Source organism: Hydra vulgaris, chromosome 13 (assembly GCF_038396675.1).
Source record: "Hydra vulgaris chromosome 13, alternate assembly HydraT2T_AEP".
Lineage (NCBI taxonomy): Eukaryota > Metazoa > Cnidaria > Hydrozoa > Anthoathecata > Hydridae > Hydra > Hydra vulgaris.
In genome coordinates, this window is record NC_088932.1 from 2,070,881 (window position 1) to 2,093,209 (window position 22,329).

Here is a 22,329-nt window from a genome sequence, read left to right on the forward strand (position 1 = left end):
CAGAGCTTTGGTCAAAATTAAAAAATATTAGCCATTCAAGAAGGAACAATTGCATTCCACACAATCAAACACAACCATAGCTTTAAAAGTGCTGATTGCACATCAAAGCTAATTAAGAAATTTTATAATCCAAAATTTGCTTGTGTGCGTACAAAATGCGAAGCAATAGTTGTAAACGTGTTCAAGAAATAGTGTGAAACTAACTCAGAAAATGTTTTATTAAAAGCGTCATATGTGTCAATTCTTTCTGATGCATCAACCACAAGGACGTTAAAATGTATCCAATTTTGGCTCGTTATTTTGATGTTAAAGGGGGAGTGCAAATTCAGCTAATTAACATGAATTGTATAAATGGAGAAACATCAGATATTTTATCAGAAGTTATCTTTAAATGCATTAGTGCTAACAATATTTCTTCAAAAGTTTTGGTTATTTCTGCAGACAACACTAATACCAATTTTGGAGGTTTAAAACGAAACGGTAATAACAATATTCACAAAATGTTAATCGTTAAGCTAAACCGTGAAATTATTGGTATCGGTTGCAATGTTCATATTTTATCAAATGCAATAAACACTGCGTCTAAAGACACCATTTGCAAGTTACCGAAGAAAGTAGTCATCATTTGAAAAATCAATTTCTGAAAAAAGTAGACATTTTTTGCAGTGTCTGGCTAGAGTATGTAGATTAGTGGACGCGTCACTTTATTCAGGTTGAAGTTTTTAAATGGTCATTACTTAACTGTAAAGTTGAATGGATTGAAATTATTGAAACTATAACTTTTTTGAAAAAATCAATAAAAGTCACATTCGATGACAATAAATTGTTCGACAAAATTCGGAAAACTAATTTATATTGCACAAAGGAAAAGTTTTCTTCTTGGAAATCACAGTCTGTTGAATGTGACAAGCGGTGGGTTCAAATTTTTTCTCATTACGAAAATAATCACGTTTCTTATAACAATTTGTTAAAATTGGTGGAAGCCGCTTTATGTTTGCCAGGTACAAACGCTTCCGTTGAGCGATTGCTTTCGATTGCCAATGATATTTGGGCGGAAGGGAAAACCCAATTTATAATAAAAACTTTGGCAGCTATTTTGTTCGTTAAATTTAATTTGAGAAAAATATATTCATTCTTATGAAAAATATTTGTGATTCAAAAACGCAAATATTGTTTAACATTTTTTCCATAATTTAATTTCTTCACATGCTATTTTAAAATAAATAAACGAGTTTTTAGTAAAACCATTTAAACCAGGCCCGTAGGCAGGGCGGGAGCGAGGGGGATACGTGCTCCTCTGCGCTTTGTACTGTTTGGCAACTAAAAAATTAAAATTAAACATACATTCAAAAATTGTTAGTACAACACAAAAATGGGCAAGGCGAAACCGTCTTGAAAATATAATAAATATAATTAATCATTTTATTAAATTTATGCAAAATCTTATCAAAAAATAGGTGAATATAGACACTAAAAAAAATTGCTCTTTGGCGCCTTTATTTTTATTTTATTTTTGGCGCTTCTTAAAAAAGTGCTCCTCCTTTAAAGAAATGATATTTAAGTCAGGCTACGGGCCTGATTTAAATACCATTTGTATTTATACATACCAAAATTTATTCCTTGTACGCGTCTGGTATTTTTCAAATATGGTCACCTTAATAAATATAGCATATTTTTTCAAAGAAATGCATTTAACTCAGGCTACTATGTATATATTTATACATGCCAAATTTGTCTTGTACGCGTCAGGGTCAGGTATTTTTCTAATATGGTCACCTTTATATATATATATATATATATATATATATATATATATATATATATATATATATATATATATATATATATATATATATATATATATATATATATATATATATATATATATATATATATATATATATATATATATATATATATATAAATTAGTAAAAAACACTTATCTAACTTTTATCTTCGACTTGAAGTTTCAACAATGCTGGATAATAAGGAAGAGTTAATAAATATCAAAAAAAATTGAATTTATTTAAAATACATACATTTGATATATATTTTATTTTTTTTTTGTTTTTTTTTTTATTTTTTTTTTTTTTTTTGAGATTTAGTAACTCTTCCTGATGATCCAGCAATGGTGAAACTTCAAGTCGAAGATAAAAGTTAGATAAGTGTTTTTTACTAATTTATTATTGCTCTGTTCTTTAAGAACATTGAGCACTCTATTTGTAAAATACACTAACATAATTTACATATATATATATATATATATATATATATATATATATATATATATATATATATATATATATAAATATATATATACATATATATATATATATATATATATATATATATATATATATATATATATATATATATATATATATATATATATATATACATACATTTACAGTAGGGTTTGGACAAAAACCGAATTTTTGAAAATCCGGTTTTGGGTTTGCGAATTATCAAAAAAAAAAAGGTTTTAACCGGTTTTGGAATTTTTTTTTAAAAAAAAATTGAATAACGAAAAATACTTAAACTATATATTATATTTATTCAACTTATCATAATTTTTCCTACGGAAATAGGATTTTAAAAAACATAATCCCCTAAACGGTGGCCAAGTTCCAAAACCGGTTAAAACCTTTTTTGATAATTCGGAATTCGAAAACCGGATTTTCAAAAATTCGTTCTAATATTGGACACAAAATTGCCTGCAATTGAAAATACGCATTCACTAGGTACTGAGCTCGGTTTTATAGTTTTATGTGTATCAGATAACAAATCTAAGTTTTTGGTTCTTTTAGTGAGGTTTTCTGCAGGCTCTTCAAGAAACTGGTATTTTTCAAATTGCGGTAATGGTGTAGTAGTAGAGCGCTCGCTTCATAAGCAATAGGGTCTGAGTTTGATTCCCACCACGTCCCTGGTAGTACCGCGCTCAACTTGTTTCTCCGCGCAGCGGCCTTGTTCGTCAAGGTTCGCGTTTCGGAGTTATAGAGTTGGGAGAGGGTTGTAACCACAAGTAGCCTCCTCATCTGTAGTGGCCTTCTTGACCTTGGGGAGGTAAATTACGAAAGAAAAAACAAAACAAAAAAGTTGTTAATTGAATTTTCCATGACCTCTTTTGAAAATGCTTTTCTTTGATGAGTACTTTCTTCAATTTTCTCTTGATCTGGATCGGTGTTCACAATAGAATTTTGAAATATTGTAGACAATAGCTTTTCAGACAATTTAATAATGTTGATTTTTGAAGCTAAAGGAAGTATACTAGATTTTTTGTTGGGCTGGAAATATCTTCAGGGTTATTATAGTAAAAGAGTTGCTCATTCATAATTTAATACATAAACGTATTAAACTATTACATTTATAAATAAATTAACATAATATAACCTTATATATAAATACGTTTTATAAATACATATAAATGAATATTAAGTCCAAATTATTCGAGAAGATTATGTCTTTTTCGGGAAGCAATAAATTATAAAAAATAATAATAACAACAAAATATTATAAAAAAGTTAAAAAATAGAAAGCCCGTTTTCGTGATTTAAAAACCCGTTTTTAAATGTGTCAAATTTATTTTTCAAAACCGGTTCTTTATAACCGCTTTTAAAAAACCGCTATACCCTAATTTTAGTTATTGTGTACATTGAAAAAATTTCTAGACGGGTGAAAGTTTTAAAAATAAGAGACTGTTTCAGTAATGATGAGGTCAAATAACTTTTGTTTATCAACACATTTAAAATGTTGAATCGAGTTTATCACAATCGTGGCCACTCATTTATCACAATAATGGCCACAATTATCAAAAGGACCACGCGTGGTCCTTGTGATATTGAAAATTTGGATTGTCTCAAAAACATTTTCGGAATATAGTAGTTCTGCATAAAATGTTTTGTTTCGCATTTGTGATCATTAACTTAGAAGTAATTATGAAATTTTTTTGGGACCAAGTTAATTTTTAGTTTAAACATAAACTGAAAGATGCTATAGATGTTTTGTCCATAAACTTAAGAACTCTCAGTTCTTTTATTATTTGTTTAGTACTAGCATATTCACTTGTTAATATGCGGCATGCTTGCTTTTGTTTTTTATAGACTAAAGCTGATTTTGATTGGTAAGTATATGCCCTGGCAATATTGCAGTGGCTAATCCCAATGCATTTAGATATTTTATTTTCTAATAAGGTTAGATATTTTATTTTCTATTTGCATCTAATCGCTCATCTAGACTTTTATTATTTTAATTATCAATATTTCATAAATTTACTCTCAAACCGGGTTTGATAATACTACTCAAATACTACTTTTAAAATTCTAAAAACTCTTTCCGGGGGAGAGACATCCCTCCCTGACCCATCCCATTTGAGGCTCCTCCTTTCCATAATGCGGTATCTGTCCCTGCTACTTCTCATATTCAGTTTTATTCAGTGTAATGATAAAAATGATATGAGAAGTAGAAGATGCAATATTTTTTTAATAATTTACGGGTTTGCTGTCAGTTTTACAAGTGAGGGATTAGAGTTTTTGCGATCTCCTCCCTCCTCTTCCCTTCCAAATAATGTTTAAGGAAACTTCGTTTTTTAAATATCAATAGAAAAATATTTTGCAATTAAACTAATAATAAAAAATGTCGCAAATAATTTTAGACTCACCGATTCTACACTATAGTTTCTATAAAAAAATAGAACTCGCTGTATAGAATCTGTGTATAGAATCTGTGTATAGAATCTGTGTACAGAATCTGTGTATAGAATCTGTGTATAGAAAGCATTGAGTTAAAATCATTTGCGTTTTGCTTTTTTATTTCTTTTTTTTTTGTGTGGTTTATTTCGAATTGGTTCAAGGTTTGAAAAAATCTTTCCAGTATTTAGTATTTAATATTATATATTATTAGAAAACATTTTTATACCATTTGCATTAGAAGATGTTGACGAAAAACGTTTGCACTCGCATTATCTAAAACTACTTAAATGTTATTGATGCATTTCTTAGTTTTAAACTTGTTTAAAAAAGTTAATTAAAATTAAAAAAGTTAATTAAAATTAAAAAAGTGAATTATAATTAAAAAAGATAATTATAATTTAAAAAGTTGATTAAAATTAAAAAAGTTAATTATAATTAAAAAAGTTAATTATAATAAAAGTAATTATATAAAAGTTAAATATAAAAAAATTAATTATAGTTATGTCGTAACATTACATAAAAATATTTTCTATGACCTAATTCAGTGACTTTAAAAAAGAAATTGTCTGGTACGAAAGAGGAGCGCCTCAAACGGCCTACGTAAATTTAAGACACCCTCGTTTAGTGAGTCCGTAAAAAAATCTTATAAAAAACGGATATTGTTGAAACTACACCCCTAATCTAACACTGATCCTTACGGTTAGGCTTAGGGTTTGGTTAGGATATAGTTTTCAATAAAATAAACTTCATGGTTAGGTTCAAGGTTAGAGTACAGTTTTCAATAATTGTTTTGCGTGAAACATAAGACTCTTTGTTCACGGACTTACTAAATGGGGGGCCTGAAATCCACGTCCGCATCTTAAACGACTAAGAAAAAGATTTGAAGGAAAAGATACAAATCAAAATGATCTTTCAATGCAATAACTGTTATCTTATCAACTTCTCATAGCACTGTCTCTATTGTTAAAAATACATCTTTTGCTAGCCCTGCAAACTACTGCTACAACTGCCTTTTTATTAGATACTACTTTAAACTTTAGTGGTTGTGACTACTTTTACTGGTGCATCTCTTGCTGATCTTGTCAATACTGCTAGCAATTCTTCTTCTGTTGGCTCTGCTATGAAAACATTTTCAAATAATAAATTACCAAACAAACCTTACATGAATTGGTGCTGTCAATCTGTTGAGTTACTTAACTGATATAAAAATGCTCTAAACACTATTTAATTTATGTTACCGTATTTACAATATTTAAGCGATGTGCATTCTGCGTACAACGTACTCGTGTATGGGGCCGTTTATTCACAGATCTCCCCTATAAACGTTTGAATCTGCGTATGTTCAAAGTTTTTCATCTTTTTTACTTTAAAAGATCTATAATACGAGCAATACAGCTATGACTACAGAATATTTTGACCCTTAAAAGTAAATCTATGGAACCCCATGCTACACCACTCTATACATAAGATATAATTGTTACGACAGAATGTTAAAAAGTTTTGTTGTTAAGAGAAAGATTGTTTGCGCCCCTTATCTTTAAGAGCAGACTCTATACTCACATCGTGGTTTTAGAAACCTTATTTTTCTTATTTAAGACACAGGAACACATTACATTGAAGTTTTATTATTGCTTCTTTTTTAACGATTTTTTATATTACTTAAATAACGAGGGTATATATAACCCCTAGAAAAATTACTAGCTATAAAAGCAATTTTTTTGCCATTTTTTAAAATTTTTTTTTTTATATATATTCGTCATTATTAATATAAGTTTGTAGAACATTTTACCGTGAAATATATGACTGGAGCAAGTAGAAGACAATAGTCTTATCATCTTGCCCCAATTTTGTCGTTGACAAAATATAACAAAATATAAACCAAATACAAATATAATAACATATTTTTAATACATATAATTTTTGTTTACTTCTTTTACAATGAACATCATTAAATAACCAAGCAAGTAATATAATAGAATTTCAAGAAAAAGTGAAGATTTAAATTGAAAGTGGAAAAATTTTAAAAATAAGAAAAAATTTAAAAATAAGAGATTGTTTCATTAACGTTGAGGTCTAGTAGCTGTTTCTTTACAACGCATTTAAAATGTTGGAATGAGTTTATCATTTTTATTTTGTTTGTTAGAAATGAGTTCCACAATTGGGGTCCTCTGCTGGATATTGAGAATTTAGATTGTATTATATATTGTTTAGAATTTATATTAAATCTAGTTTTGATTGGTAGGTACTAGCCCAGGCAATATTGCAGTAGTTAATTTAGCTATGTATATTGCAAAATAAAAACTTTTAAGGCATGCATTATTTAAAATATATCTGGTTTTATGCATAATTCCAATGTTTTTAGATATTTTGTTTTTTAATATATTAATGTGGTCTTTCCAGCTAATATGTTCATCTAAGAATACCCCGAGAAATTTAACTGAGAACGCTCGATTATTTGTCCACAAGTTTGTAATTTACCTTGTAACTTACACCGCAACAAAATATACTAGTATAATTTGTCACCAGGAAGTTGAATAAAGTCACATTTTCTGTATGTCTCATCGTCCATCAAAATTCAGATGTTCAATTTTATCAAAATTTGGGTGTAAAGTTTTTGTACTCATGTTTTAGCAATGGCAATGTTTTGCCTGAACAAATTAAATATTTAATTGCGCGGAAAGAGTTGTAATTGTAACATTTCTTTGCTTTTCTTACCAAGAAATAAGAAACTTTGCACTTGTTTTTATTTCTTTCACAATTAAACAAGCCTGAACTTTTTAAAATAAACAACAAATCTTATTTAATTCTGATTATTAAAAAATTTTTAACATTTTTGACAGCAACATTACTTGATAGTAATTGTCAAAGAAATTATCACTGGTCAAATATTAATATTGGTTTTTTTTTTAAAGTAATTTATTTAGAAAATTGTTTCCGTTTCTTTTCTTTTTTTTCGATTAAATCCTTTACGTTCTGATGTAGTTCTTTTAAGCTGTATTGTCAGACTTCCTTTAACATTTTAAATATTGTTTTTTTAACACCTGAAATATTTGCGGTAGTTTTCCCCAGTGAAAAAAAATGCTTCTCTTACATGGGTTCCATGTGGGTTACCTTGAATTCCACGCATAACCCACATGGAACCCATGTGGTACACGCGTCTTTTTTCAGGGTTGTTACGACATAATATGTCTGGCAGATCAGTCGACATATTTTCAGACATATTTTCAGACATATTTAACAATTAATATGCAGTTTTGCGTTTGCAAAAAACTACAAATTAATTCTTAAAGATCTATTTGTGCTGCTTCTTCGTGTTCAACAGTAAGCATACCTAGTTCTTTTAGAACAATTGAATTCTTTTAATCTACTTTTGACCAATAAATTTTTTTAATTTACTCTGACCAATAAATTTTTTTTTTAATAGTACTTTGTTATTTTTAAATTTATTATGTTTTTAGGTTCTAAAAAGTAAAAAAAGATTTTTGTACTGATTGCATTTCTGAAAGACGTTATTTAATTGGTTTACTGAAAGACGTTATTCAATTGGTTTACTGATTTTGCCCGATACAAAATAAAAAACATTCAAGCAGAGTTTTGAAAACAATGATCTGAAGCCAATTCGTTAAAATATCGCTTTCTTTTTAATTGTCTTCTAATTGAAAATAAGTCCCACTTTTTGCGCCATTTCTTTTGCTTCTAATTTGATTTGCTCATATGAATTCCTAATGTAGTTTAACTTTTTACGAACGTGCTTTAAAACTTCCGTAGCTTCCTCTCAGTCATTTTCTCGTTTTTGTAAAGTTTTTGAAGCATAATTAACCTTGGACATTACCTTAAATAAAAAAACACAAAAAAAACAAACAAATTGAAATGTCTAATTTTTTTTCCTCATTTAAAGTGCTTCTCTTCTTTTATCTTTGGTTGATTTAATAATTATTTTAGTCAATGCCTTTAAAATGTCTATAAATGGAACTTTCACAGCTGTTAATGATTGTAGTCTACCAAACCATTGAGTTGGGATTAGTTTATTCAGGCTTCAATGTGATGTTGAGGTGAACTGTGCATTTTTGTTTTTTGTGATAAATTTTTCAAAATCTTTATCCCTGTTTGCCATTGATTGTTGGCAGTATACTGCGTCCAAAATACTCTAATAACAAATCCATAATTGTGGAACTGTGGAGCTTGTGTGAACATAAATTGTGGAAACCAAAGTTTGATGCAGAAAAAGTTTTACTAAAATTTCTTTTCTGTTGGATTTTTGGGAAATAGTCCTTTAGGTTTGTGACCAGGAATGCTTATCAGTTATTTTTTGGTTTTATCAGAAATGTTCTGATTATACAAGTGGTATTTGTATGAAGGATAGTTTTTTCATTAATACCAGTTAAAACTCAACAATTTCATGTCAACTTTTTTATTTGTAAATTTTTTACAAATAAAAAAGTTGACATGAAATTGTCTCCATCGCTAAAATATGATTTAGCTGATTTATCAGCAATCACTTCTGTATAACCTTTCTTTAAAATATTTAACTAATCACAATATTTACATTCGATCAAATCTGGAGTAGGGAAGAACGGGGCTAGTTGGCAGCAGGGGTAAGTTGACGAATTGCGTTTATCTGCAAAGCCTTTTATCAGAAAGTGCCAAAAATCTGAAGAAAATTTCCTAGTTGACCATTTCATCTTTCACTGTAGTATTGTAAGGAATTGCGCATGCGCATAAAAGATATTGTGATTTAAGTGTTTTTTCCACATTTTTGTAACTTTTACAATTTCTTTATTTTTCCGATTTTTAAAGACATTTGCTTTAAGTGCACGTAAACTTGAATAAAGTTATATCTTGCATGGTTCAGTGAAATATGTCCAACTATCCATTTTTTATTATTTACTTTTTTCAGGGATCGGTAGGGGAGTTAGTGACCAAATAGCTGTCGGAGTAAGTTAACAAAATATTGGCGGGGCAGGTTGGCCGTATATTTCAACTAAATCTAATTGCGATCGGACGTAAATTTCAAGAGTTTTCGATTTTAAATTTTTTGAAATATTATATTAAAATCGATTAGACACATAGATCACATAGATCTCATGCAAAACTATAAACAAAATACAGAGAGAGCTATAACTCCTCAAAACGCTATAAAAAATGCTGTTGATGCTGTTTTATTAGAAGGAAAATCTATACGTATAACAGCCAAAGACTTTAATATCCCTGAAAAAAGTTTGTCCCGATTCTGCAAACAGCAACAGCATCATGGCCAGCAAATACTAGGTTACATAAAATCTAGACAGGTCAGTCTATATATATATATATATATATATATATATATATATATATATATATATATATATATATATATATATATATATATATATATATATATATATATATATATATATATATATATATATATATATTTTGTGCTAATATTTTGTGCCACGATTTTCGTAGTCTCTTCAAAGTTAACGTGCTTGAGGAAGGCTATTCATTTATCTATGCACCTGCCAAATTTCGTTGAAAATATTATGTAGCAGTCACCCTATTTCTTGCTGCACTTGTGTTACCTAATTTACATTTTCCCTGGTGTTAGTGCGGGAGACAGAGGGGTCCATTGATTATTTTTATATATATATTTTTTGTATATAATATTCATATTACTAATATTATTAGCAATATTTAACTTGTCATAATGTCATAAATTGATATTATAAACCAAGATACTTTATAGTGAAAATATGATTAAAAAATTTTTAAATTTAAAAGAAATTGTTTTTAAAACAATCTTCAGTAAATAATAAGATTTAATTTTTAGATTTCATTTGGAAACAAAATGAAAATAAAGGTTTCGCATAGTATTTCGTATCATATTTATAATATAAATTTGATATGAATCAAATTAGTTATGAGTCATATCTAATTTGAAGTTTGAACGTTGACTTTATTTTTTTTTTTGTTTTTTTTGTTGTTTTTTTTTTGTTTTTTTTTTGTTCTTTTTATTACATTATAAATAAGCATTTCGTTACAATATTTAAAATACAAATATATAATAATAAAAACATATATATATATAATAATCGTTATTAAATAATAAAAGAACGCGGGAACTCGTAGAAGACCATACGGTCTTGTCGTCGAGTACCGCTACGAAATGATCGTGTTAAAATTTATAAAATGTTTACAAGATAAGAAATAAGTTAACGAAGTAAGAAACTTAAAATATTCCGTTACAAGATACATTATTATATATTACAATTGTTAATGATGCATATATAATTTTTATAAATCAATAGTTATATAGGGGGTAAAAAGGAAGATCACAAAAAAAAATAAAATAAATATCAAAAGTATATTGCTACATCTTCAATTGTAAAAATGAGTTCTTTAAGCTTTCGTTTAAAAGAAAAGTAGTTACTTTGATGAATAAAATCCTTAGTAAAATTATTAATTTAAAATCCTTAGTAATATTATTTATCAAGGAATGCCTTTAGATTATAATTTATAACTAATAAATAAGTTATTTTTATATTAATTTACTAAACTGTTTTTAAATTATTATTTGGCCACTATCTAAACCTTATGTATAACTTAAATATTTCTTTTGCTGTTTTAGATGCTCAAATTTGTAAAATGGCGTCAGCCAACAACATCAATTAGTTACTATATATATATATATATATATATATATATATATATATATATATATATATATATATATATATATATATATATATATATATATATATATATATATATATTATATATATATATATATATATATATATATATATATATATATATATATATATATATATATATATATATATATATATATATATATATATATATACAAATGACTTACTATATGCAAATTTTAATATTACCTTGTAAAAATAAAGTCAATTTAATTTTTGTTTAGATGAACTTGCTTTAATAAGGATCAGTTAGTTATATCCCTATTGTACGAATTAATTTAGTATTTAGTCATTTACTAACAGTTTTCAAATACAGTTCTTTATTATGCCTATGTAGATTGTTGTTAGTTGTATTTTTGTATACCTAATACTTACATTTTATTAAGTCACTCTTTTTTTTCTGTAGACAAATTAGAACAAACAATCAGTAAGTTTAGTTTAAAATGTTTTAGTTACTATATCATTTAAAAGTATTTGTATGCTGTGTTAGTATTCTTTGTTAGCTTTGAATAAACGTTTTGATTTAAAATTGGCATTTAGGTGAGTACGGTCAGCAGATACGTAAGTTTCATAGATTTCTATATTTTTCAACATATAACTAATTGATACATCATTATAAGTATAAACTTCAAGTAAATGTTTTAATTTAAAATTGGCATTTAGGTGAATATGGGAAACAAATATTTAAGTTTTGTATATTTTCAATATTTTAAAGTGTATAATTTGTTAATACATCATTATAAAGATATTTTAACTCGAAACAAGTGTATTTTAAAGTTGAAAAATATTCCATTCACATTCCAACAATTTTTATTTATTTTCATTACCTTTAGCAAACCTTACTTTTATAATTGGTGAGAGAACTTTTATATATATAAAATTATTATATATATATAAACTATATATATATATAAACTATATATATATATAAACTATATATATATATAAACTATATATATATATATAAACTATATATATATATATAAACTATATATATATATAAACTATATTTATATATATAAACTATATATATATATATATAAACTATACATATATATAAACTATATATATATATATATAAACTATATATATATATATATATATATATATATATATATATATATATATATATATATATATATATAATATATATATATATATATATATATATATATATATATATATATATATATATATATATATATATATATATATATATATATATATATATATATATTAATGGAAGGAGACTTGTATTATGCCATTTAATTCATATTTAGTGTCACTTTCGTCTATTCCTGCTGGTAAGGTTTATATATTTTTACTTTTCAATATGATTATAATTACTAAATAATCGTGAGGTTATGTTGTGTATTTTTTTTAATTATTTTTTAGTATCATCATCGTCCATTACTGTTGGTAAGTTTTATATATTATTATTTTTCAGTATGGTTTTAATTATAAAATAATTGTAAGGTTGTTTTGTGTATTGTCTTTTTATTTTTTAGTATCATCTTCATCCGTTACTGTTGGTAAGGTTTATATATATATATATATATATATATATATATATATATATATATATATATATATATATATATATATATATATATATATATATATATATATATATATATATATATATATATATATATATATATATGTATGTATTATGCATGTATTCATGTATATTGTTAATTACAAATAATTTTAATTATGGTTTTAGTTATTAAATAATTGCACAGTTATGTTGTGTATTGCATTTTTTATTTTTTAGTATCGAACTTTATCGGTTGTAATGGGTAAGGTTTTTATAATTTTATTTTCATATATGATTTTAGTCTCTAAATTATTTTAAGGTTTTGCTATATTATTTAATTTTTTCATATAAAGTTTTTCATATAACACTTTTTTTATCATATAAGTCTATACTATAGTATTTTATATTTTTAATTTTTAGCGCAATCATCATCTAAACAAGTTGGTAAGGTATAGTCTAAACCTTTTAACATGATTGTAATTACAAAATAAATACAAGATTTTATTTTTTATTTTAGTGCCACATGCATCTGTTCCAGTTGGTAATGTCATTTATTTTCAATAAGAATTTATAGATCTTAAATAACAAATATTTTCCAGTATCGACAATTAATTTAAATATATAATTACAAGATAATGTATTTTTATTTTTTAGTTTTATCTTCTTCTGTTAATACTGGTAAGGTTTACATATCTTTACTTTTTAACAACCAAATAGTTTTAAGACGATGCTGTATTTTATGTTTATTTTTTAGTGCCATCGTCATCTGAACAAATTGGTAAGGTGTATAAAGTGAACTTTTCAAAATGATTGTAATTGGAAAATTATTGCAAGAATTTAATTTTAGTTTATTATGCCTATTTCTTTATTTTATTGCAATCTTCATCTGTTCAAGTTGGTAATGACATATATTTTCTCTCTTTGAAAATTGATTTAAGTATTTTTTATTATTATTATTATTATTATGCTTTTTTTTCTTTATCTGTTGCAACTTGTAAGGCTATATATATCAACTTTGCTACATGAGTTTATATAAAAAAATATTTGCAATTTTTGTTTTTGTATTATGCTTTTGTTTTTAGTGCCACCTCTGCCTACTCAAACTGGTAAGACGATATTTATCAACTTTGCATTAAGATTTAATTAAAAAACATATTATATTATATGATTTCTTTGTTTAAATTTTTTTAGTACCATCATTATCTGCTTCAACTGCTTAAGTATATAGTTGTATATTTAATGATAGCAAACTGATTTAAAACTATAATATTATTTTTATTTTTACCCAGTGTTGTCATTTATCTATTAAATTATCAATGTTTATAATCATTTTGTTAATTCTACTTTTAATTTAATTTGCATAATCTAATTGAGATATTACTTATTTTAATGTTTTTATATTGTCATTATAGAACCAACTTATGAAGATTACATAAAATATAGGTCTCGCTACCCAGGACCGCGAATCAACGCATTATTTTTGCGTTGGTTGCGGAATAATGGGGAGGACAAGCCATCTTTTAAATGGTCTCATTCTCCATACCTGGGTGGTGGGACCTATCACCAAAGACGAGGTGGCAGAAGAGGCATTAGCAGAGGTGAAAGTGGCAAAGGAGGTCCGGGTGGAATAGCAAATGTTTACGTTCAATGCCAGATCCACCCGGATTTTTTTTGTTTTTACATTTTTTTGTTAATACATAAAGTTAAATTTTATTTAACTTTATGTATTAACAAAAAATTTTTTTTAAGTAATATATATCCATTAAATAATAATTTTTGGTTAGAACTGGAATGCCCCTTTCTTATGACATATTTGGATACGCCCTCCCTTATACTCCATTCTCTTATGACCATGGATGTACCACTAATGTATCTTTTAAACTAGTGTAATATGTTTTTTACTTCTTTGTTGTTGTACTTTAAATATTTAATCAGATATTTCAAGAATTGAAACATTTTTTGATATTATAGTACTAAAACATGTGAGTTTTACTTTCATCTCCCATATTTGGTGGTTGTCTGGTATGAATTTATTTTTTAACTTATTTCCAATTTCATAATTTAATTTTTAAATTCATTGTTCAAATTTTGAAAATAATAGTTTTTTTTTTTAGGTTGGGGGAGGGGGGGGTCGGTGGTGGGCATACACCCCTTCCGTAATAGAAACACCACTTTTATACGTAAGATTGTATAAAATAATTTCATATTGCGTACTAATTTTACTCATTTTAGTAAAGATATAAATATTTATAAAATCAAGTCGTTTTGATCCTAGGGTGTATCAAACCATCGCCACCACACCCACTCTATTGCTAACATACACTTCTCGTATATTTGGGTGGTTTACTATAAATTTAAAACAACTTAAATGTGTATTTATATTGCTTATGTCTTTAAAAAAAACTTTATTTCTGAAAAAAGTGTTCAGTTTTATACGGGCGAGGTGGTGGTTTGGTGCCCCCTCTGTCCATTCGATACACCCGGTTAGAGTTTAACATAAAGTTGTAGCCCACTCTTACACCTATCTTTTTACTCAAAGATAATTGTATTTCGATAAGAATTGGCAAAGTTATGACAATTTAAGTGAAGAAAAACATTATTTTGACCACAGTTTCTTCAACAAATCCATATAATAGAAAAATCGGTACTTTAACCGTCATAAATTTTGAACCAATTGTTCGATTTTGATAATTTTTTCACCTTTAAAATACTGTAATAATACTCTTTCTAATTATATATAACATTATAGTATTCAAAAAATTTGAAATTTTTTACTCGCGTACCTAATATATATATAAATATATACATACATACATATATATATATATATATATATATATATATATATATATATATATATATATATATATATATATATATTATATAAAGAGTGCTCAATGTTCTTAAAAGAACAGGGCAATTATATATTAGTAGAAAATCACTTAACTAAATTTTTTTCCATTTGACACTGTGTTTCATCAACAAAGATTCATCAGAAATCTGATGAATCTTTGTTGATGAAACACAGTGTCAAATGGAAAAAAAGATTTCTGATGAATCTTTGTTGATGAAACACAGTGTCAAAAGGAAAAAAATTTAGTTAAGTGATTTTCTACTAATAAATATATATATATAAATTATCTTAGTGTATTCTACAAACAGAGTGCTCAATGTTCTAAAAGAACAGAGCAATAATAAATTATAAATTAAATTAAATCATAAATTACATATACATATATAAATATATATAAATAAATTACAGAGTAATTTATATATATATATATATATATATATATATATATATATATATATATATATATATATATATATATATATATATATATATATATATATATATATATATATATATATATATATATATGTATATATATACAATATATATAAAAGTTATGTTAGTGTTTTTATTTACAAATAGAGCGCTCAATGGTCTTGTAGAATATATCAGTTATATTTTATAACTGTGTTTTGTGTGTGTATGTGCATATATATATTGTTATTTTTTTAAATGTTGGTATTGTTCATTTAGGTCTTTACTGATTTACAAGAAGGTTTTTTGGAATAATATTTGACTAAAGCTTCTTATATTTATTATGGACTTTCTCCTAAGGAAGTGAGGAAACTAGCTTATCAGTATGGAAAAGCGAATAGCATAAAAATGCCTTATAATTGGAGTGCAAATGAAGCAACTGGAGAAAACTGGTTTAGTGCTTACCTCAAAAGGCGCAAAAAACTATCAATAAGAAAACCTGAGGCAACAAGTCAAGCACGTGTTTCCGATTATAAACCAACAAACGTGTTTCCAGTTTTAATCCAACAAACATTCAAAAGTTTCACAACAATTTACAAATTGTTCTTAATCGTTAAATGTTAGAAAGTTTTAAACAAGTTGGACGTGTTACTTAACTGAAAGAGGCAATTTAATATCTGTGGCAATTGCTGTTTCTGCAAGCAAAAATTCAATTCCTCCATTTTCATATTTCCTCGTGTGAAATTTGCAAACCCATCTGGTTGAATGACCGAATTTCAATTTTTGCAGTTTTCCCATCATTTTGTCAAATATGCCAGAAGTACGAAAGAACGACCCATTTTGTTGCTATTAGACAATAATGACTCTCATCTTTCAGTAAAGGCTTTAGATTACTTTAAAGAAAATGGGGTATTGGTTTGTTCATTTCCTCCCGATTGCAGTCACAAACTTCAACCTCTAGATCGAAGTGTGTTTGGACCTTTTAAAAAATATACTAACACAGCTTGCAATGCATGGATGACAATGCACCTTGGTTCCACAATGTCTATTTACAGTATACCAGGTATTGCGGATAACTCATTTCCATTAGCATGTACCCCTAATAATATCAAGGCTGGTTTTGCAAAAACAGGAATTTTACCACTAAATTTTAACATTTTTAGAGAACACAATTTTATGCCAGCCTATACCACAGTTAGACCATCTCCGAAACAAGACTGTGGTGTGGAAAGTATAGCGCTAAATATAAATAATGTTGACTTTACAACATCAGAGAATGATATGTTAGAAGCTAGTTGCTCAAATGATACAGAATGAATATCATGATACATCATGATATTCAAGCAATAATGATGTACAATGCATCTACAGAGTCAACTGTACTTCTAATGCCTGAAGATTTAAGACCTTTCAAAAAAGCAGTACCATGAAAAAAAGTTAGAGATAATAAAAGAAATATAACCACATCAGTTCTGACTTTCACAAATATGAGTTTTTTAAAAATAGAAAAAGAATCAGCTTAAAAGAAAAGTTAGCAATTGAAGAGAGAAAACAAACAAAAAAGTTAAATAAAGATAATGATAAGATGAGTAAAAGATCAACTAGTAAAGAAAGTATACACTTAATGGAAAAAATTTTAATTGTCCAAATAGCCCTGTAGAAAAGGAGTGTTTTTGTTTGATTTGTGTTGGAATATTTTCTAAAAGTAAATCAAAAGAAGTTTGGGTTCAATGCATCATAATCGAAAACTTCTTTTTTTTTCAAATCGACTAGCAACTGCCTTTAGGGGTACAAATCTTATAGAGTAAAAACCGAGTCAACTAGCCCCGGTCTCCCCTATTCTTTTTGTTGTTTTAAATATTTTTAATAATAAACTTGTCTAGCTTTGGTAATTTATTTATGCTTCTTTTTTCTGTTTTTAAAGTTTTCTTTTTCGAAAACCACTTTTACTCTTTAATAGTTCCACGTTTTCTTATTACACAAAAATGATCAGGTTCAATTGTACAATTTTAATTTACCTAAACAAAAAGCCATATATATCAAATACATGATCAAGATTACATGACTTAATATATAACAAAATATGTCAATAACTATCTAATTTATTGGCATATTTTGCGTCTACCTGACTCTGACATCACTATTTTTAATTCATGGCTACCGACTTTTTCAAAAACAAACGGTTTTAGTAACAAACAGAATTATCAAACTTATAGATATTTGTGTTTTATAAGTTTGTGAATTTTATAAATTTATGTGTTTTATATTTTGTGTTTTATTTGCTTAATTCATAACTTTATATTAAACTATTTATATTTTCTTTTATACAGATAAATTTTTTATACATATATTCTTGTTTTTTTAGATTATTGTTTTCATAGTAACCTAGTTATAAAATCGTAACAAGGAGTTGTGTGCTATGGCAAAAGCTAAAAAGACCTTTTCAATTTTTGGCCCTGGGTCATTACCTTCTCTGGCTATATATTATCTACACCATTAAATTTTTATTTATTATACCTAAAGACGCTAAACGCAATAGATCAGCGAAATATCGATTAAAGTAAAATAAATATGTCTATTTCAAAAAAGTTTATACGCAACTGTATTTATTGAATTCTACAAACACACACAATGTTGTTTTTCCTCCTATCATACTGTTTTATAAGATTTTATCTTGTAAAAGTATGAAATTTCTTTCATAAAAAAGATATGTTTGAGTTGAACTTCATTGAGAGACTTCAAAAAATTATTATTAAAAATGAAAATACTTTTTTTGGGTTTAAGTAATTTGACAGTAAAGAATTTCAAGCAACAAAAAAAAACGTTTTTGGTTGTACGAATTTTCGGTAACTACGTAGCCGTACCTAAATAAAAACAGCTACGTAACCGAAGCTAATAATTAAGCTTCGTAGCCGTAGCTAACACACCTTGAGGATGAAATATTAAAATTCGCTGCAAAAGTAACCGTTTACAATTTTTGAAAGTTGTAAGAAACTTATTTGTAAAAAGTGTTTGTTAAAACAGCAAAAGTAACTGTTATACTCTGAATTGAACTAATATTTTACTTCAATCAAATCACATCAGTAAATATCAGAATGTTTTGTAGCAATTGTTCAAATGCAAATTAGTTTATTTTATGTATTTTTACATTACAAAGTTAACTGTATTAAAATTAAAAAGATTATGTAGTCAAACCTGAAGACCATGTACTCAAAAGAGATTCTTAAAACTATTATGTGGTCAAAACTTTACCAATAATCAAAGTTATATTCATATTAATTGATCCACGTTATGGATCCAAAGTTAAATAATTTTAATTAAAATACAAATAAAATTCATAAATCGAAACATTTACCAGCACAACACAACGAATCATTCTTCAGTTTTAGAATTATGTTGTAATGAAGATCTCTGTTTCTTCACTTTTCTTGCTACGGTCTCCGTTAGTTCAAAATATTCACAGAAAAATATGTGTTTAAACAGAAATAACTTGCATGTAAAATTACTAATTTTAATTAAAATATTAATGAAATGTCTTTCTAAATTGTCAAGTATTTTATATTTTGTAACTATATTAATATTTAATATTGTGAATAAGAAATAAAGATATAAACTTATTGTCGTTTGTATTGAAAACTCAATTTTATTCAACGCATGAATGTTTCTATAGAAACCAATGATATTTTGCTAAAGTAAAGTATTTTAGTTACAAACAAGTAATTGTTGTTTAGTTAATGAAATATTAAAAACGATAGCTACCATAAACCTATAAACAAAATCCCAGTTGTAAAGAAATCAAATTTCATTTAAAAAAAGTGTTCTATTAAAATAAAACACTACGGTATCAGGGGTAATCGCACAATAAGTCTTCGTTTTGCCTGCGCCATAGGTCTAAATATGTTTTTATCAATGATCCCAATAAACAGATGGCGTCTATTAAACATCAAAACAACGTTTAGAAAAAACGTTTAGCTTTAATCGACTTTTTGTTTAGAATAAAATCCAGAATAACGTTTAGAATAAACATCCATTACACAACGTCGAGACTCAACCATATTTTCGACGTCTTATTAACATAGAAAAAATGTTTAGATTTAGTCATTTAAAACGTATATATATAGCGTCTTAATTTAGTGTAATATATGTTAAATATAGAAACGAACGTTTTGAATTGGTTCTATTGCTATTTTATTATAAGTAACGTGTTATGTTACTTATAAAGCAACGTAACATATTGGCCGTTCATGTCTTACCTAAAGTATGTAACAACTTTGGATATTGTGTATGCAATTATAAGTGGCCGTATATGTTTTACCTAAAGTATGTAATAACTTTGGGTATCATGTATACAAGTTAAGCTCACTAAAGAGCATCATCGCCCGATTCGCTGCACAAGAGTAAGTGAGTTTAAGGTGGTAGACTGCTAAAAAACATTGAAAAAAGTAGTTTTTCAAAAGTTGATTAGTTAAAAACTTTAACTATTGCTGTTTTTAAAAACATACATATTATTTTACAAAAAAACATAAAAAGGCCTAAAAAAACAGTTTAAACTTAGTAGGGTGATTTTGCTTCCCCTAGCAACGCTCATAGCAACGTCAAAATAAGGCAATTTTAACTAAATTTTACAAAATCTAAGCACTCAAACCAATAGCTACTTCTTTGTTTTTTGTTTTTCTATGTTTAAATGACATGGTGTGAAAGAACAACGTTGTTGAATTGGTTTATTACTATATATTAACTCTATAAAAGTGCATACTATCAACATGGGTTCTGCAGAAAGAAGAAATAAGTCTAAAAGCAAAAAACGTAAATGTTATAAATTACTTGCGAATAAAATTCACTTGACTTCTGAATATACTACTTCAAGTTCAAATAATACATCAAATAATACATCTCTAACAAATACTTCTTCAAGCAAATCAGCATCTGCTGAAAAGTTAAATTTACCTACTTCTGATACTCCAAGTATTAGTCAAGATAGTAATCCTGAATGTTACATTATATTTAATTCTGATGTCTTGAGTTCAATTTTAAATCTTGTTGGTTCTTGTCCAAAATGCTAATCTTTAATAAAATTGAATAATGATTTATCAAGAAAGAAAGGATTTTCACATCAACTTGTTTTGTCTTGCACTGCAAAAAAATGTCAATGGCAAAATGAGTTTTTTACCTCAAAAAAAATTGAAAAAAACAGTGATAATGAAACACAAGGCATGAAATCGTTTGACATTAATATCAGAATGTGTGTAGCTTTCAGAGAAATTGGAAAAGGTTATGCTGCAATGGAAAGTTTTTGTAACATAATAAACAGTCCACCACCAATGCAAAAAAAAACATACAATAACATTGTCTATAAATTGCATTCGTCTTATATCAAAGTTGCCCAAGATTCAATGAAGCGAGCAGCTGCACAAGCACAACGTACAAGTGAGTCTACTATTGGTGACCCTGATATAAAAAATGTTACTGTAAGTGTTGATGGAACGTGGCAGCGACGCGGTTTTTCCTCGCTGAACGGTGTTGTTACAGCTATTAGTAATGGGAAGTGTGTTGACACTCAAACTCTCATAAAGGATTGTAAAAGTTGCCAATATTGGCAGAGAAACAAAGATATACCGGGATACAATGACTGGATAGAATCACATATTTGCCCAATTAATCACAAAGGTAGTGCAGGTGCAATGGAAGCTATTGGGGCATTGCAAATATTTAAACGATCAACTGTTTTTAACAAACTGCTTTTAACAAACTTTTTTTAACAAACTGTTTTTAACAAACTGCGTTATACAAAATACTGTGGTGATGTTGACAGTAAGTCTTACCAAAATATAGAAAGTAATAATGTTTACCCAGGGTATAAAATTGAAAAAAGTGAATGTGTCAGTCATGTTCAAAAAAGAGTTGGGTCTCGTTTACGCTCTCTTAAAGTATTGTACAAGGGAAAAGTTTTAAAAGATGGTAAAAGACTTACTGGAAAAGGAAGGATGACAGATAAAGTCATTAATACATTGCAAAACTATTATGGAATGAGTATACGACAAAACAAAGGGAATTTGTATGGCATGAAAAAATCCATAGCAGGACTAATTCATCACTGTTCTCAAAGCAGCAGCGATGAAGAACGCCATAAGTATTGTCCTCGTA

General features: G+C 26.7%; 1 protein-coding gene across 1 annotated transcript in view; it reads right to left on the reverse strand.

Annotated features, from left to right (window-relative positions):
* LOC100197148 (polycystin-1-like protein 2) overlaps positions 1–19,718 on the reverse strand; it is a 212,699-nt gene extending 192,981 nt beyond the window's left edge. Inside the window, exon 1 of the mRNA XM_065816396.1 lies at positions 19,541–19,718. Within this exon, the coding sequence (XP_065672468.1) occupies positions 19,541–19,561 (21 nt within the window). The 5' untranslated portion in view covers positions 19,562–19,718. The remainder of the gene's footprint in view (positions 1–19,540) is intronic.
* Between the last annotated feature and the right edge of the window lie 2,611 nt (positions 19,719–22,329).